Genomic DNA, 19,277 nt, shown 5'->3' on the forward strand with positions numbered 1-19,277 from the left:
CATCCTGATCCAAGGCGGCCTCCATTACAGGCTCGGCCTGTGAATTGGACGTAGGGGGTGAATGTTTCTCCAGCTAGCAACTGCCTCGGGAGAAATGTCTGCCACAGGAGATGCAGCTAAAGTTTCAGGCCTAGGCATCTTGGCCTTCCGCTTCACAAGCAACTCGGCCTCAGGCCCAGAGGAACGCTCCATAGAGCTTTTTGCGAGGAGTTTCAAGCACTGATTCTCTAAATAAATGGAGAGGGAAGCTAACCTACTCCTCAAAGTTTTAGGCACAAAGGCCTTGCAGATAGAACACAATTTATGATCGAGGGAAAGCCCAAGGCAAAAAAAGGCACTGCTGGTGATTGTCTTTATGTGGAATCTGACATCCACACTGACATTTGCATTTCTTGGCTGACATTAAACCTAACCAAGATAAAAAAAGGTAAAGAAAGGATTGCCCAATGCTGCACTTATCTGAAATGCTGAGACAATAACCACTTCGGCAAACAGACCATACTTAGGGTGAAGCATCTGGACTGGCAGCAAAGTTGTTCTGAGGATGGTGCGTGCATACGTTATTTTTATGGCTGATGTCCAACAGCAGCCTACGTATGATGTACCATGCACCCATAAGTAGTAAACGTTTTTTGTATACTGGCCAACATGCAGCAGGCAACACAGTCATGTAAAGAAAAATGCAACAGAGTAATAGAAGGACATCCACTGTTGCCTGGACCAGAAGGGATTCACCACAATGATCTTGGGGGAGTACTTCAGAATTTTAAGTACCCTGGATGCCAGTGGAAAGGGAGAAAAAGCATACAGGAACTTACTTGTACAAGGAAAAGACAAGACATAAGTCTTCCAGGCCTTCTTGCACAGAGTCCTAGAGCAGAATCTTGCCAATTAATTGTCCATAGAGGAGGCAAATAGGCCTTCTTGAGGAACTCCTCACAGATAAATCAAATCTTGGAAGACCCATGATCTAGATTCCGTTTGAGACTATCTGCCTTGGCCCTGCTCAGTTTATCTGCCACACAATTTTGCTCTGGCAGAAAGTAGGATGCCTGTAGAGTGAGACTGTGCTGTGAAGTTATATCCCAAGCTATCAAGGCTGGTCTACAAAAGGGGTACGACCTGGTTTTCCCCTTACTGGTTGATGTACCACATGAAAGTGGTATTATCTGTAACAACCTGAAGAGGTCCTGTGGACCAAAGACGATTCAGAGACTACAGTGTCTCGATCAGAAGCATTTTTTATAGTTTTGTGCTTGTGTCCGTCCTTGATCCCTCCTGAAACTGCTCCTCAAGCAAACTCTGAGGAGTCTGCACTGACTGACAGTTTTGGAACAGGGACAGACAGAAGGGAAGATCTCAATTTAAGGATATTTGCTGCCTCCACCAAGTGGTTTCTCTTCTGACAAACCCCAACACTGGGATTTGACAAGTCAAAGGATGTTGGAGATACAGGACCAAAAAGACTTCAGACACTGTTGCATCTTTCTCATGTGAGTCGTGCCGGGGGAATCATGAGAATCATAGATGCCATGAGACCTAAAGTTCAGAGGTATTCCCACACAGTGACTGAAGTCTGAGTGGAAAACCTTAGAAACAGATCTAGCTTTAGATCTATTTTGTTCCTGTGGAAGAAAAGCTCTTTGAACTGAGGTGTCTAGCTGACATCCCAGGAACACAATCCTGTGTGATGGATTCAAAGACTTTTGAATGTTCTCGTCGAACCCCTGCTTGTGTAAGAGAGGGATCACTCGTGAGAGATTCCTGACACTTTGACCAAGACTCTGCAAAGATAAGCAAGTAGTCCAAATACAGAAAAAAATGGATACTTTGTAATTTGCAATGGACTACAACAGGAGCTACACACTTTGTGAACACTCTTTGAGCAGTCGAAAGCCCAAAGGGTAAGACAGATGACTAATAATGTGAACCAGACACACAAAACGTGAATAAACATCTGGAAGCAGAATAAACAGGAATGTGATAGGCATCTTTTAAATCTAAGGTTACCAAAAAAAAATCAAATGAAGTTGTGAACTGAAACCACTTTGAACTTGGACACTATCACATATTGGTTTAGGAAAGAAAAGTTCGGAACTGGTCTCCTGGCATTTCCTTTGTTTCTTTGGCACCGAAAACATTACTGAATACAAATCTTTTCCCAAACGGTTTATATTATTCCAAGGATCACAGGTGCTGCAAGAAGAAAGGGAACAGAGAGGTATGGTCTTGTGCATGTGGAATGATTCCCTGGAAGGGTGAAATTTCTTTGAAATGCCATCTGTAACCCTGTTGAATCAGTCTCAGAACCCATTTGTCTGAAACAACCTGTTGCCAAAAAAAAATTGAGAGTCAAACGTCTGGAAGGGTAAGGGACAAGATCCTTTACATACTCATTCTCCCTCATTTGACCATCTTTGTAACTGAGCATTTTGCTCAGTTTCATTTTGTTTTTTTGCCAAAATTAGATGAAGAAGCAAAAAATCCCTGAGAAATTTTGGAGAAGGATGAAAATATGAGTGATTCCCCATATCAATGTTCCCCTCTCATCACTTTTGTGATAACTTCTCTGCAGTAGAAGGTCCAAAAGGCTAAATCTCTATCCAAAGAAGAATTAAAAATCTCTCTCTCTTTTTTATCTTCTGGGAATTTCTGAGAATGCAGCCAGGAAAACTTCCTTAATACAGTGCTAGTGGCAACAGCACTAGATGTAGCATCTACAAAATCATAAACACACTAAACACTGAGTAGTGACCCAGGAAATTGAAGAAACTAAAGCAGATTTTTCCTCATAGGATGTAACTGCAGATAAAACATTCCTCATACTTGCACAATTAGTCACAATAAACTTTAACATATTAGCGTGAAAATTCAAAATTCTACACTTCTGTCCCCAAGTTACTAACTGTTTTTCCACCCTTGGCAGAAGAGGAGGGATTACAATTAACAAAATGTCTGGTAGCAACTGGATTAATGAAAGTCATGCCTGCTGGGTCAGGTCTGGGATGAGTGTATAGCAACTTGAAAAACTGAGAAACCTGTACATTCTATCTGCTTTCTTAGGTGCAGCAGAATGGCCATCAGGGAAGCCACAGGCTATGACAAACACATCCTCCAATACTGACAGCACTGGAATATGGGAGAAGGTTCTGGTAATTCCCATTGTAACTGTTCACAGTATTTTCTGAGGGACTGGGACATCTCAGTGTTCTCCCCCTGAAAACACTGGCACATTCTGGAAATGCTCTCAATGAAAAGAGAATTCTTGACTACGGGATTCAGATAACATGCTCTCCTCAGAGCCTGAATCTGAAATCTGTGGCGAAAACCTGTATAACATCCTCTCCTCGGAGTCTGAATTAGAAATATGTGGAGAAACTCATATCTTCTATACTATCACATTCCCCTCCAGATTCAATATCTTGAATCACTCCAGGAAAAGAGAAACCTTTGTTTTTTCGTTTTTTATTTATTTATTTATTCTTTTTACTAGAAACCACCTGATAAGAAGGATCAATAGCCCGTACAAGATCCTGAGCCAGACAAACTATCCCTGTCCAGTGAAACTGATGCAGGAGAAGATACAGTTTTAGTTTTCTATTTCTTTTTGACAAGAAATTTGGGACAACAGGATTATTAATGGCAGCAACAAGCTTCCCCAAGCATGGGCACAAATTCCCCCAAAACTGACAAGAGTGGGTCTTCCTGGTCCACTGAGGGAACCCAAACAGCCACAGAGACTGCAGCTAACCCCCAGTCTACACTGACTGTATTGACAATACCAGAGAGAGCTGGGAAAAAAGCTGAGTAGTCTGAGGAGCAGGGTTTGAATCTGCAGCTGAGACAAATTGCTGGCCTGGTGTGGTGGCAAAGGTGGTTTAGTCATTTTTTTCTTTTTCTGGCCGAAGAAAAAAATCACTGTGGGACTGACAAGTTTGTTCCATGGTCAAGCCAAAAATGGTGCTTGTTTTCCAAATTAACACAAGAGAAAAAAAACAACTTTTCTCAGTAAAAAGCACTATAATGCACTCTGTCATCCTCAAAAAAGTAATTTAAACATTTAAATACAGTTTCTCAAGAAGAAAAAACAGTTCTAGAATTTTTAAAATTAACTTTTAAAGCATCAAAAATAACAGTGCGCTTCCATTTAAAAGTTCTGTGACAGTCAATAAAACACGTTTTCCTAGCTTAAAATATACTTTCCTAACAATAACAATAATATGTGGAAGTTTTTTTTCCCCAAAGGGAATGTATCCACTCAACAAAAGAACAGCAAAAGCTAACTACCAATCCTTGAAAACCTGCAGAGGAACACTCTCTTTGGATTCAGGAAAGTTCTGAAAGGCTTGGCACCCAAATCTGTTTTATGGTAAGCTCAGCTCAAGCTGGAAGGTGCCCTGAAGCATTAGAAGCTGACCTGCTGTTATACCCTATGCAGGATAAAACCCATATAGCTTAAGCAACCGTAACACTGATCAATACAATGAAAATCATTTTATATATAATCTGGGTACTTGCGTATTATCGCAACCACATTTTCCGACGTGCTGGACTTTATTCTCTTTTACTCAAACAATGACAAGGAAGTGTAATCAGGAAGGGTAGACTGTAAAAAACTCTTCTGGGATGTTGGTGGTGGCTTTTTAAAATGAGTAAGGGTTCAAATTTGAGGATTTGTGGCTAGCGTGCTTGAAAAACATCAACCATTGTATTCAGCGAGCGATCCCAGTGGCTGTCTGTATATACGTACGTTGGCCTGAAAGGAGTGTGGGCAGTCATAGCTTATGATGTTAGAAACACACATACACACACTTCCAACGAATTAGCTGCTTTTGAGCACACTAGCCAGAAATCCTAACATGTGCAGACCCTTACTAGTTTTACAAACCCACCACCAAGATCGTGTTTTAACAATCTACCTTTCCCGATTACGTTTTTAAGAAGTTAGACCGGGTACTGCTTTGCTTTTCTTTCCTGATGCTTTCCGTTCTCAGGGCAAAGGCTGGGAACGTGTTTTAAGTGGAATGTTGGACTTTCTTAACTGACATCTTGAGATGCTGGCAGTAAATGGGGAAACCTATTTGTCAAACCTTATTTTTTCAGCAACTGAATTGAAAAACCATCCTAAAAACAATAACACATTAAAGAAAACACGCCTTTGAGGTTTTCTCATACTTTATTGGTCCCAGTTGACACGAGGAGAAGCAACCAGCATCAGGGCGAAAATGTGGTTGCGATAATACGCAAGTACCATAATCTGTTTACAGCAAGCATACTTGCTGACTAATTTTGAAGGTGCAGTCATTACAGCACTCAAATCCAGTGCAAGCGCTTTCCTTTGCAACAAGAAAGCATGATTTCAAAATAAGTATTTGAAGAAAAATATGGAACTTTAAGAGATGGTATATTAAGTTAAGCTACAGATGTTTGGAAAAAAAAACAGAAAATGTGAGACTACAGACTTGCACAATGGTGGTGGACCTGCAGCATATGACAGGCATTAGACAGCTTAGAAAAAACTTACTAAATGACAATTGACAGAGAAAGTTGCACAAATGTGATGAATGCTACTGTTAAACTACTCAAGTAAATTTATTTGCAATACCCCTCCTTTCTAAATGAAGTGTGATAAGGAAAAATTAAGCAAATGCCGCAAAGTACTTGGGGAGTTTTGAGAAAATGTTTACTTTGATAATATGTGCTGCAACTATCTGTTACTTGTTCACTTGTGCATATTTGGGTGGTTCAAATAGTTAAGGCTACATGGCGTTTTTGTTATTCTACTCCTTCCTACAACAGTCTTCATATTCTATATTAGCACAAAATGAAACCATCAGGTACTGCTACTATTACCTGTACTCCCTCGCCTGTGAGGGCAGAGCAGGACTGTATCTGCCAAACTCTGTCTCGAATCGTGTGAAGATTTAATCCTTCAGCAATTTCAGAAGCAGGAGCTGCAGTAAGAAGATCTTGCTTGTTAGCGAATATAAGAACAGGGACTCCACTCAGCTTTTCCTCATCCAACAACTCAGCCAATTCCTAAAGAATTCAAACAAACAAGTATTTTTTTTTTTTAAATCAGACACAATTGTACTGGTCTTCTAACAAGGTAGTCCCATTTTTATTTTTCAGTTAACTTTACAATTCTTTGGGGAATGCAGAACAAAGGTACCTTTCAAACAATACTGAAAATGGCTACACAAAACAGCTGCTGGGGAAACAAAGCAAAAGAAGCTAATTAAAAAAAAAATCAAACTATAAAATTATCACTGTTATAAGTAAGTTATCTGCAAGGGATGAAGAAAGAGTCTGATACCTTTAGTAGAGTATCACCATTTTTGACATGATAATCATTTTCTCTTTCAGTCATTAAGTTAGATCCTGACTCAGGAAAACTAAGGCTGGGATTCTATGACAAACTGTATAGTATACAGAGTGTACTGGAATCAGCCAAGTGCAGAAAGGCACAGGTTAAGAGTGATTCAGTCTTACGCAGCCTTCCACTAGAGTGAACACAAATGTGTAATAGAAGATGTAAGCAAATGACCATAAAAATAATGGAAAAATTCAAATGGCATAGAAATGAGATCCTAATGATATTTAAATGTATGTGAAGTGAAGACATTAATGATTCATGGTATTTTAAGGAAAACATGTGCCAATCTGTGCCTGACCATAAAAAGGTCAAAGCACAACAAAACTTCTAGGCGATCTCTGCTTAACATACAAGGCCATGTCAAACCCAGAGCTGTTGGACTTGCTACACTTGCAGAAATCCCAATCCCTCAATCCCTCAGAGCCACACGCTATAGGGATCTAAATCTTGTCATTACAATAAACAAAACATGCTGGAGGGATAGGTTTCTGACCCAGAGACTCCCCAGACTCTGGAATAGACTGCCCATACATGTCAAGCAGAGCGCCTCTTTAGCCCTCTTCAAAAGGAACCTTGATGATTGGATGGGAGGAAGGAAATTCACCCTGGGGATCACGTCAGTCGCCCTGCTACACAGGGGTCCAAGGAAGTAAACAGTGTGGGAAGAAATAGAAAGGGAATTGTTATGGCTAGGCTTGTATAGGCCCTAGGGCCGATAGCCTAGTACCAACCTATGAACTTATTCTTCTGTAAGGGTGGGCAGTTTAAAGTATCTAAAGTTTATGGGAATTAGCATCATGTAAAAAAAAAAATACTGCGTGTCACTACTTTATACGTATTTATTGTAACTTTACAAGCATATGTGTTAAAAACAAAGATGATGCGCTAAATTTTATTATACACAGATTTGTTGTTAAAAATATTTCATCACGACTTCATTTTGTCTATTTTATTTCAATTTACTTCATTTTATCTATTTTATTTTACCTTTATTTGAAAGAATTTTTAAATATTCATTAACTAACCAAGTACTTGTGAATCAAATTAATTTCAGGAAATGATGTAATGACATTTAACTACTAAGAACCTTAAGTATAAAAAGGTTAGGGACCAATGTACTGCGTTTTAATTCTGATGAAGTCTTGAAAAGAGGAAAACGCTCAATAAATGCTTTTTCTTACTGATTTGTGTGTTTACTGAGGCAAGAGGAGCCATTACCAAAGTGTTTCACTGGTTCATAGATAGCAAGTGATGCTTGGAGTAGAAGCAATGCCCATGCAGCAACAAATGGTTGTTCTCAGTATTGCCTTTTTCTGCCTTTTTGGGCAATGAAACCAATGTGAGCATTACCATCAGTAGGTGACTTACCATAATTTCACAGTTTGAGATCACTGATCTCTTTAAAACTGACTGAAACATTGTATGAGCTTTGTTTGACATGTCCAACCATCCATCCATAGCACCTTTTCCCCATTTTTGCACATGGGGTCAGGGTGTTACTTCAACAGTGACAATCACCTAGAGTCAAGGTACACACCGGCGGGTGGCTATCCCTGCCATGCGTGTTCTTCCATACCACAAAATCGCATGCACACACACACACTTGCGGCCAAGTTAGTGTGTCCACTCCACCTACTGCAGGTCTTTGGAATAAAGGAGAAAACTGTAGCACCTGGAGAAACTCACACAGGGAGGACATGCAGACTCTGTACAGACGTGCTGCCCACATATAAAAATGATGAAATCTGATCTTTCCATAGCTATGAAGGTATAGACAACTTTTTCTCCTCTAGCTACAGATACATTTCAGAGACCAAATGGGGGCACATTGGTTAATTCATAGGCCACTGCCTGCAGAATACTTAAATTCTGCAACATAATGTTTTAGTAGGTGAAGGATCACATATGATTTCCTGCCACTGCCTGTAGAATACTTAAATTCCTCAACATAATGTTTTAGCAGATGGAAAATCATACATGGTTTCCTAGCACACCACAGAATATAAATAACACCAGGTCTCTTCTGAGATATTGCCAGGTCTCTTCTGAGACATTGCCAGCCTCCTTGAGAAACTGTATGCCAGACACAGAGAATGTTAGTGATACAGGCACACCTGGCACACAGTTACAAAGGTATGTGAAAAAGAAGGGCTAATTCACACTTCCACACTGTATAATGTTTATATTCAATGCTCTGCAGTGCCTTCCTCTTTTCATAATTTTGAGTTACCACTGATGCACTTTACGTCTTCTTTACACAATGTCCATTTGTGAATTTACTTCAGTACATCTACTGTACTTTTCATATAATGTTTGCTTTTTACTGTAATGCTACTGAGGTTTACATCTAGTGCCTATATTCACTGTTAATGTGTACTCAGGCTGAGTCTGCCAATAGTCCAGCTGGATCAATGTTGTAATCTAGTTAACAAAGAATGAATAAACTGCCAGTCACTGTGTGATGCACATTATAATCAACTTGTCAAAACAATATCCAGGCAGTTTGCTTGACTTAAAAATATGGATACATCTCAGCTACATCGACAATTCCTGCAGTTGCAAGGGGATATCTACTTGGTAAGGGCAGGTGCTCTTTAAGTTATGTGGCTAAATTTACAGTGTATAAATATTTAACATGTTACTAATATTTTACAGTCTATAAATTTATACTTAAATAATTTATAAATTTATAGTGTGTCCAAATGCATTATTCTGCTCCCTCAGCACTGACACACTGTTGCAGATGACACTAGACACCTGCTTATGATGCCTGTACAAAACTCACACAGCTTGGCCAGACTCTAGTACAGCACCATACATGCAGAAACAATCAATACTGTACGCATTCAGACTTCCCAAAGACCACTTTGACTGTCTCAGCATGTCTGGAAAGGTACGCCAATATAACTATGCAACAGCTTGTAGAATGGTTTTAACATTCTCAACGATTCATAACAGGCTGCTCAACACCAGGAAACTGTTCTGATCACTTCTGACACACATACTGATGGCAGGAAAGGCACACCAGAATGATCATCTGACAAAAGAATGGCTAAACAGTAGCAACTGTCAGCTTAGAGTTGCACAGCATGGCAGCACATGTAAAGCAACAATGTACACTGCAGACTTGTGTGCACTGATGAACACACAGTGACACTGCAATATCATAGAGAAGGCACAGCTGTGTAAAATAAACTAACCTTACCAGCTGATGTCCTAACAGATAACTGCAGCAGTATCCTAAACTATTAAGACCTTTTTCCCAGCCAGATGGCCAGATTTTCAAAGCTTAATGGAATAGCTCCTTGTCAGGAGCCCAAGAGCAGCTCCGTACTGCAGCAAAATCTTCAGAGCTTTCTTGCACCAATAAGGGAGGCAGTAGCTCTAAAAGTGAAAAAAATGAGTCCTATGAAACATAACACAATAGTAAATATATATACCTTAGTCATGTACTTACCATAATACTGGATCCTTTCACTCATATCCATCTAACACAGCTTATCGGTACTTGAACTGCTTGTCGGATTCTAGCCTGGTTTAGCCTTGAGCCACTTTAACAATTATTTTCCCATCATACCCTGATGTGCAAGATTACCTCAGATTAAGTTTAGTGCCAAGGGAAGAGCAGTCCAAGATAAATAACGTTAAAGAATAAAAATACCCTTAAGGTCCTACAAGTGACAGTTAGGAGGAAGGAGGACTGAAGAAAGGTTGTCATTATTGAACAAATGCAAATGAGAGGCTCTAGGTAAGTAACGTAAACAAAAGTATTGTACTCAACATAATGACAGAACTTGTGGTCTGTTTCTGTCCTTCCTCAATGTAAGGGTTTTGGATCAGACCTTGGAATCAACTTCTGCCACATCTAAGCTTTGGATCTGGTGCTCAGGTTCTTTCCCTACCCATAATCCTTGTGTAGAGAGCAAGCTACCTCAGTTCGGGTTTGCCTGGTCAAAGTAGAAATTTAAGAAAATGAAGGTGGTAGTTGCCAAAAAACTATCTGACAAACACTGCTAGCCATTAAATAAGAGTGTGAGATGAGAGAGAAAGAAAAAACCTCCAAGAGCCAAGGCAAAATCAGCTAGAGTCATCCTGGAATGATGTGAGAAACTATATACACAAAAAAGGGAAAGGGTGATAGAGTGATGAAGGGTGAGTAGTTGAGGAGGTTTACTATTAATTTGCTGAAATAAACAACAGCGAATTGCTACAAATGCGAAACAAAACAGCTAAATTTAAAATACTGAACACAAATAAAGTCGAACTCCGAAGTGGTGAATGTTCAAATTCGACATAATTCGAACATTCACCACACTTCCAGGAACAGTATTACTGTGACTTACACAGTAAAAAAATGTAATTGCAGGGGGGCAAGCCCCCCTGCACCCCCTGCTACTTAAATATATAAATTCCGGGATTGCACTATAGTGATGGAAAGGGTACATTTCCCGATCCCCACTATAGTGCGATCTGCATCACAATGTCGAACCTTACAACAGTGAATGCTGTACTGCATTCGCTGTTGTAAGGTTCGACATTGTGGCATTAGTTTTTTTCGTTGTGCAAAATGGCACTTTCACACAAATGTAAATTGCACGAAGTGCAATCAAAAAAATGATGTACAGCCATTGAGGAAAGATGGAAACAGACAACATAGATATATTGTTATGGTGAGGATGTAACATTTGTACCCAATGTTGCCTTTTTCATTCTTTTCTCAGTGCATGGAACACTGTCACCAGCTACTTTTTTTACTTGGGTAGTCTTATGGAAAGGATATTCTGGCGCTCAGCTGAATCAAAGGAGTTTGCAGACCTGGACTGTATATCCAGTTTTTAGTAAGAGATAGTCATGAGGTGAACACTACAAAAGGAGGCTGCAGTCAAAGATCTAGTGGAATGAGCTTTTGGGATTAAAGGACAAGGCAAGTCTCTTTATTGATAGACATATGATATGCACTGTGACAACCAGTGTAAGAGGGTGACTTCGGATACTACTTTTCCCAATTTAGCAGCAGGCAACTATACAAATAATTGGTCAGATTTTCTGAAAGGTTTTGTCAAATGCAAGTAAAAAAACATAACCAAATCTGAACATCTAGCAAATGCAAAATATATTCACCTGTGTTTGAAAATTTTGGAAAGAACACTGGAAGATTTACAGACTCATTAACAGAGAATTCAGAAGCCACCTTTGGAAGAAAAGGGGTTGGTTTTCAGAGACACTGTCTTTGTGAAAAATTAGGTAACGAGGTTTTGAGAACAAGGTGTGCAGCTTAGAAATTCTCCTGGCAAAAACAATAACAACCAGAAACAAGGTATTTTATGAAAAAAAAAAATAGGTCAACCTACCAGCACATTCGAAAGGGGAACCAGTCAATGCTTGTAGTAAAACAGTGTTATCCCAGGGAGGAGCTTGGTTTCTAAGTGGAAGAAATGTTCTTGAGAGAAAGCCATGAATAATCTAAGAAATGCTATGAGCATGTTATTTTTCATCCACATGGTAAGAAGATATTTCAGCTAGCTGAACTTTGATGGTGGAGTGACTGCTGGAACAGGAGCCGAGAAAGGGGCATTATTATTTTCAACTGCCCAAAACAGAAAAACCTTTTCCATTTGCTCCTTTATAATGCCCTAGCAGAATGTTTCTAGGAAGAGGACAATATGTGGACAACTGAAAATGAAAACCTAGACTGCTGAACCATCACTGGAACTGCAGAAACCATGTGGTTTGTTTGATAGACTGAATGTTCTGGTGAGGTGACCCCAAAAGGTGGAAAAGAAGATCTGGGTTTGAGCCCAGCACCCACTGACTAGACGAGACCAGAAGACACACTTGTCAAGGCGTATAAGGGGGTATGACAACTGTGATCTTAATCATAGATGCTTTCTGTAGAAACTGTGGAATCAGGTGCATTGCAGGAAAAACAAAGCCTCAGGGGCCAAGGCTGTACCAGATGTTTCCTGGGCGACTCCCCTTATTGAGGAATTGGAGAGAAAAACTTGCTGCATTTGGTGCTGAGGTGACAGGTGAACAGGTTGCAACAAAATTAGCAGCAATAGTCAAGGGTGGTCTAGAATGGTAGCGAGGTCTGTTCTGTAAGATTGGAGACTGGAACCTAGGGTAGATAGATTATAAGGAAAACCAAGGAGGTGTATGGGGTCCTACGATTATCAGATCTGAAAAGAGAGTTGACTCTGAAGGTCTGGAAATTTTAGGCACCGGAGCAGACTTCAGCGTTGGGTCTGGAGATCTTTTCTTAGCAGATTTTGTCTTCTCTTTTTCATTGTCCTAATCCCTTTGTTTACCTTAAGATTTATCTGAACCTTTTAAGATGAAGGAGAATATAAGCAGCAGCCTAAAATTGGAGACCGGAACATAAGGGAGACGTAATCCAGAGAGCAGCTAGAAGGTGTATGGGATTCTATGATTATTAGAGCCAAAATGAGAGCTGGTTCTGAAAATCTGGAATTTTTAGGCACCAGAGCTGACAAAGAGTGTTTGGTCTTGAGATCTTTTCTTAGCAGATTTTGCCTTCCTCTTTTCCTTACCTGAATCCTTTTGTTTAGACTTGTCTGGCATCTTTTTAAAAGGACAGGAGAAAAAGAATCAGAAGCAGCAGCCTTCCCTGATTCAGAAGAGGGTTTTTTCTTCAGTAGAAGGCTGAAAGAGTCCATTCAAAATTAGTTCATTTATCCTCTCGTTAATGGCCTGTTGACCAAAAGCCTTGCAGATGGATTAGGAGATGTCCAGATATGAAGGTCCCCAATACTCATATTTGTCATATGCATCATAATTTGAAAGATAGTGTGAGCACTCTATACATCTTTTAAGGCATGAAGACTTATCTGTCATTCTAAAAGAAAAGAAGAGAGTTAAATACACTTACAAAGAAAAAAATACCCCTTTTAAATTTAGAAAGTTACCCTAAAGAAATGCCCCCCCTTTTTTTAAATCAAGTCTCATGTCAGGAGTGAGAGGAAAGAAAAAATAAAAACTGAAAAGGGAAAGGGACAATATGTACATAGTGCTCGTGGAAGGAAGGGATATAGAATACAATACAAGTAAAAGTGTCAACCCCAAATAAAGAAAAAGCTTATCTTTACAAGAAAAATTGCTACAGACTTTCTTGAGCAACAAGATCTGTGAATTGCTTATGGAGGAAAGTGAGATATCAGGTACAATGAGGAGGAGCCTAAGCACCGGATCCAAAGCTTAATAGTGGCTGAAGTCCAATCAAAGGTCACATCCAAAACCCATATGCTGAAGAACGGATGGAAATGATAGCATCATAGCTACTGTGTATTCATTCAGTCTGTCTGATCCAACTTATCGGTCAGAACCCCAAGCTACCAAAACCTCTTCGGTGGCATCATTACAAGAGACCCCTGTGGATAATGGCTCCAAAGGAATACCTAGTTCTGGAAATACTATCCAGTTTATAGTGCTTAATACAAGAATGCAATGTGGTCAAAGCTGCTACTGCACAAATATCATCAATTGTGAAACTCCTGAAGAAGGCTATGAAAGACCTGGTGGAATGAGTCTTAGTCTTGCCTGGTAAAGATCAATTATGATTTCAGCATACTTAGGAAACGCAATCTGAAAGTCAGCTTGGAAGACTTGCTTCAGACACGCGATATCCTAGATGGTTAACAGTGAAAGAAAGAGTTGGGGAGTCCCTGCTGAACAATTTGGTTCTGTAAAAGTAGCATCTCAACTGCTTATTGATATCTAAACTATGAATAATATATTCTCCCTCACTGGCATGATTTGGGAAAAAGACTGGTAAGTGAATTGGCTGATTCAGATCAGTCTTCGAAACCATTCTGTGTAGAAATGAAGGATTTGTATAGAGAGAGAGATGATGTCCTTGTGGAATACTAAAAGTACTGTTGATGAAAGGGCCGGTAGTACTGAGACTCTTATCGCAGATGATGACTACTACAAATAAAATTTTCCATGAGAGAAACATCAACTGTGGTTCAAATGGGGTTTTTGTCAAGGCTTCCAGTATAAAATTGAGGCCCCAAGGAGGGAATGATTCTCTAATTAGAGGCCTGCCAATGAAAACTCCTTCAAGGAAGGCTTTGCAAAGTTTAAGAGAAGAAAACGAATGAGCTTTCTTGATCGATGTGGAAATTAAAAATGGCTGCTAAATGAACTTTTACAGTGGAGAAGCTGGATCCTGAATCAAACATGGTAGCTAAAAATTGAATACGTGGGTAGAAGTAGTAAAGGGATCAATGTTGCAGAAAGATGCCAGGACAAAGCATTTATTTCCACTTCCTATAATACAACTTGCATGAGGAATCCTTCTGCAAAATGGATAAAATCCTAACTATATCAGAAGAAAGGGGTGGTATATGCCATCACTGGATTTGGAAAATCCAAGTGGCTAGTTTGAGGCTATGAAGGTCTGACTGAGCTCTCCCAGATGGCTAAGAAAGATCATATTTGTATGGGCGCTAATATCAAGGGGAATTCCCTTATATGAGGGCTGAAAAGGGGAAACCAAGTTCGTCTGCGTCGGAAGGGAGTAATGAAGATCGCTGACGCTTAGTATTTGACTGCTTTATGTAAAAACTTGGGAATCAGGAGGTAAAGGAGGATAACTTATAGTTTGGGAAGGTCATTGGTTGACAACAGCATCTCTCTGGGACTATCCTGCTGGAAGGATCATGGCAAAAAAGGTACAGTTGTGCAAGCCAAACAAACTTAGCAGTAAATGTTTAAAGTGGGTTCCAAGATGGCAGCACACCGATAAACAGTTTAATTTTAGCTCTCCCAGTGTGGAAAAAAAAGAAACTGATATAAAGGGCTAGTAATTCTGCCAATTTTAGTAAAATTTTGTTATTGGCTAGTAAGCCTTGATGCTAGCAAAGACTAAACATGGAGAGCTTAAAAGAAAATCAAGTACAAAAGGTGAAGAGAAAACAAACAGTGACTGAGAAGAATCCTGCAGCTGTTCTGCAAACAGCAGCTTTGATACAAGAGACGGCTTCTAGTAATTTACATGAGTGCCACTGAAACTGTCATTTGGGGAAAATGTAGTTACTGGCCAGTAAGCACAGTATCTGGATACCAGCTAAGAAGAAAATTTGGAGAACATGAAAGAAAATAAACCAGAAAAAGTTGGAGAAAACAAGAGTTGGGAAAGATATTGCAGCTGTTTAGCAAAAGACAGTTCAAGCTTCAGCTTTGTTTCAAGAGATGACTTCTAGTAAAGAAAAAAATAACCAAATGTCCTCAGAGGTCATTAAAATAAATGAAACACTGAAGGAATATATCCACTCAAATAACAAAAGGCTGGAAAAAATAGAAGGTTTAACTAGCTATTCAGATGAACTGATAAAACTGCAAAATCAGAGGTTTAAATGAAGAAAAGGCTGACTGATTATGAGGCTTCCCAATGCAAGCAGTTTCAAAAAAATAGTAGAGTTAGAAGACATGGCTCACAGGGAAAACCTGAAATTTTCTGATGCACTAGAGAAACCCTAAGGCATAGCCTGTATTCATTTTATGAAAACACCAATAAGCAAGTGGACTGATATTCCACAGCAAGATTTGTTAACTGAAAGGGCAGAGTGTATGCCCAAACCTAGCCATGAGAAAGCAGCCATAGCCTATATCAGCAAAGATGCAATCATATTAGCAGCTGACTCTGACAAAATTGTGACAGAAGGGAAAAATATTAAAAATTGGAGACAGGGTGTTTGTGGAAATGATTATTCACTGCACACCATGCAGAAGAGAAGCAAATTTATCCCAGCAATCAGAGAAGGTCAAGAGGCAGATGTGAGATTCAAGCTGCTAAATCCAGTTGCTTTTAGAATATTTCTTGCCTGGAGGATCAGCCATTTTTTTTTTAATGCAGAGCAGGGTAAGGAGGAAATAAAGTTTACCCAACAAAAAGTGACCCTGCAAGCAGAAGGGAACTCTGCTTCTTATTTTTCTGACAATAAAGCTCAGAGAGAGACTTTGCCAGTGAAAGCTTTCCCAATGTTCCAAGAGAAAATGAATGAGAGACACAAAAATGACAGGAATTGAACAGAAGAATCAGGACTACACTGGACATTCACAAGAATCTAGTGTTGAAAGAGGAAGATTATCAAGAATAAAGTCAGCGACGCTAAAATTCGCTAATAAATGTGAAACTATATAGTATCAATTATGTTTGTGAAGTATGGCTTTGCAAATAAAAGTGGCTGAGAAAAGACTAAATTATTGTTGACTTAAAACTTGTGGGTAGACTGTAAAGCATATACCTCATGTCATGTTTTTAATGTTTAGATGGATACTAATGGGGGAAGAGTACTAATTGTGAGTAAAAAATATGTATAAAACTCTTCAAGCTATAAACTGCATGTTATATTGTATAGCAGTTTTGTACAGTGTGCAGTTTTTTTAAATGTGGGGGAGTCTTTTCAGTGGCTTTACAGGTAGAGACAAAAAGGAAAGAACATTGAATTAAACTAAGATATGCAGACTGCAAATAGCAATGCTATATGAAACATATCTGGAATGAAAAGAGCATGTGAACTTGACAAAGGATGGATATTCAGCAGAATAAGGGACAAAGGAAAAATGGAGTAACAATACTGATTGCTAGAGGAGCTTCAATGGTGACAGAACAGGAAAAAAAGACAATAATGCTAGATTTGTGGTAGTAAGGAGTTAATGGCAAAGGAGGAGAATCACACTGACATGTATTTACATTTCACCAAAACTACTATTATGGAGCTTAAGAAATTTTCTTTGAGAAACAATCAACCTTCAACAAGATTAATTTACTTAGAGGTGGGGACATGAACTTGATTTTAACAGTAAGAATATATCAGGGGGACCTAGAAGGGAAATATAACAAAAGAAGGTACATTTCCAAAGAAATTTAAGAAAACATTTGGTATAGAAGACAAATTCAGGAACAGAAGCTCTGACAGAATTTACATATTATTGCCAAAAGCAGAATAGTTGGGCTAGACTAAATAGAAATTATGTTTCACAGGAGCACATGCATTTTAATTGAAAGCTTCAACAAACGTCCAAAAACTTTTTCAAATCATGCATCAATAAAGAGAAAAGTTCAGGTAATGAGCTATAAATTATACTGGAACTTTCCCATCTACCTGTTAAAATGAGAAGAATTAAGAAATAGGTAGTGGAAATTATTTAAGTGTTATTAGGGAAGATAGAAATTTCTTCAGGAAGACTGGCTAGTAAGTGAGAAAATGAAAATTAAATTTAAAAATAAATGAGATAAGAGATATGGTTAAGAAATAATAGGAATTATTTTTGTGGACTGAAGTTAAAAGCATTGCGGAATAAGGGGAATCTTACAGAACAAGAAGAGCTGTAGAGTGCAAAAGAGAAAATAAGAGAGTTTTTGGATAATAAGCATGAGTGTAGAAGATTGCTGCTAAACAACAACTCTACAGTACAAAAACGTATAGTGCAGTGACTTAGGCAACAGACGGTAGAAAGGGTTATTGCCAAACAGAGAGGTTATGACAAGAAAAACAACCAGAGATCCTAAAGGGGTTTTGGAAATATTTCAGAAATGTTATTAAAATTTGTATAAAGTAGTGGGATATGGAAGCCAAGAAAGAGCACAAATGGAAATATTTATGGAAAACAATTATGCCAAGACTAGAGGAAGATGAGGCTGAACAACTAATACTTAAGACAAGAGGAGATAATATAGAAACACTTATGTATAATTAATTAGTCTGTATAGAAGTCATCAGGAACAAATGGTATTCCTGTAAAAGTATGAAAGTTAGGAGAGAAGACAGTGATAAAGATCTGGAAGATTTTGTTTAATAGTATATTAAAAGGCTGGGAAGCAACAGCTTCTTGGAAGAAAGCTATGGTGGCTGTATTTAGGGTAAAGACTGGTCAGACCTAGCATCATACAGACCTATTTCAATGTTAAACCACAATTATAAAGTGTTTATGTCTATACTAGCTAAACGAATGGCAAAGGTGTTGCCAAAATTGAAAGCTATGGATTCATGAGGTTTTGACAACATTAAAAGAAGAGTGATGATCCCGAGGGAAGCAGCATGCAAGAAAATACCACTGTTGATAGTGGGCCTTGATGCAGAGAAAACATTCAACAGAGTACATTGGAATTTTATGAATAGGGAATGTAAGCATTTGCATTCCCTAATACAATAAAGGAAAGTAGGAGGAAATAGAAGGATCAGTGACAAGAATTAAAATGGGAGGGTTTCTCTCAGACAAACTGGTTTTCAAAAATGCAACCAGGTAGGGGTATCCTCTTTCCCCTTTATTTGCTTTAGATTTAGGGTCACTGGCAAATAAAGTACTCAAAATTGACGAACATAATTGGTATAGTAATCAAGAAAAGTAGGCTTCATTTGCAAATGATATTAATTTGCACTTGATAAATCCAGAAAAGGACATCTCTGTGATGTGGAACATTTTGAGACCGTTTCAAGTCTTTGGGGGTTATAAAATTAATGAAGACAGATAAAGTGTATAGCCATAAAGTATGTACCAACAATACCCATATTTATGGGGACACAGTAATATGAAGTATTAAGATGTATGTATTAAAAAGGTTTGATTTATGGCAACTAAGGATATGTGAGACATGATTAAACAAAAATACAAAAACTGAAAAACTGGAAGCTCTTGTTTATAGATATCAACTGTAAGATACAAGTAGTGAACATGATTTTAGGCCTGTTAGTTTTATATACGGGTCAGGCATGTTTTTATCAACAATTGTAGAAGTTGTAGACAATTAAGGAGATGAAGGAGTGTATCTGGGAGGGAAGAAGGCAAAGTTAAGTGGGATACATTGATCCTTCTCAAAAGAGCAAGATAGTTTAGGATTACCTGATTTAAAGTTATATTCTAGAGGTACATACCC

At 38.7% G+C, this 19,277-nt stretch overlaps 1 protein-coding gene across 1 annotated transcript in view; it reads right to left on the reverse strand.

The window, feature by feature from the left end:
- Window positions 1–19,277, reverse strand: part of ARL3 (ADP ribosylation factor like GTPase 3) — a 528,266-nt gene that overhangs the window by 154,622 nt on the left and 354,367 nt on the right. The window contains exon 5 of the mRNA XM_044056550.1: window positions 5,854–6,039. Coding sequence (XP_043912485.1) covers window positions 5,854–6,039 — 186 coding nt within the window. The remainder of the gene's footprint in view (window positions 1–5,853; window positions 6,040–19,277) is intronic.

Source organism: Protopterus annectens, chromosome 14.part0 (genome assembly GCF_019279795.1).
Source record: "Protopterus annectens isolate FY-2018-M chromosome 14.part0, PAN1.0, whole genome shotgun sequence".
In the NCBI taxonomy this organism is placed as follows: Eukaryota; Metazoa; Chordata; order Ceratodontiformes; family Protopteridae; genus Protopterus; species Protopterus annectens.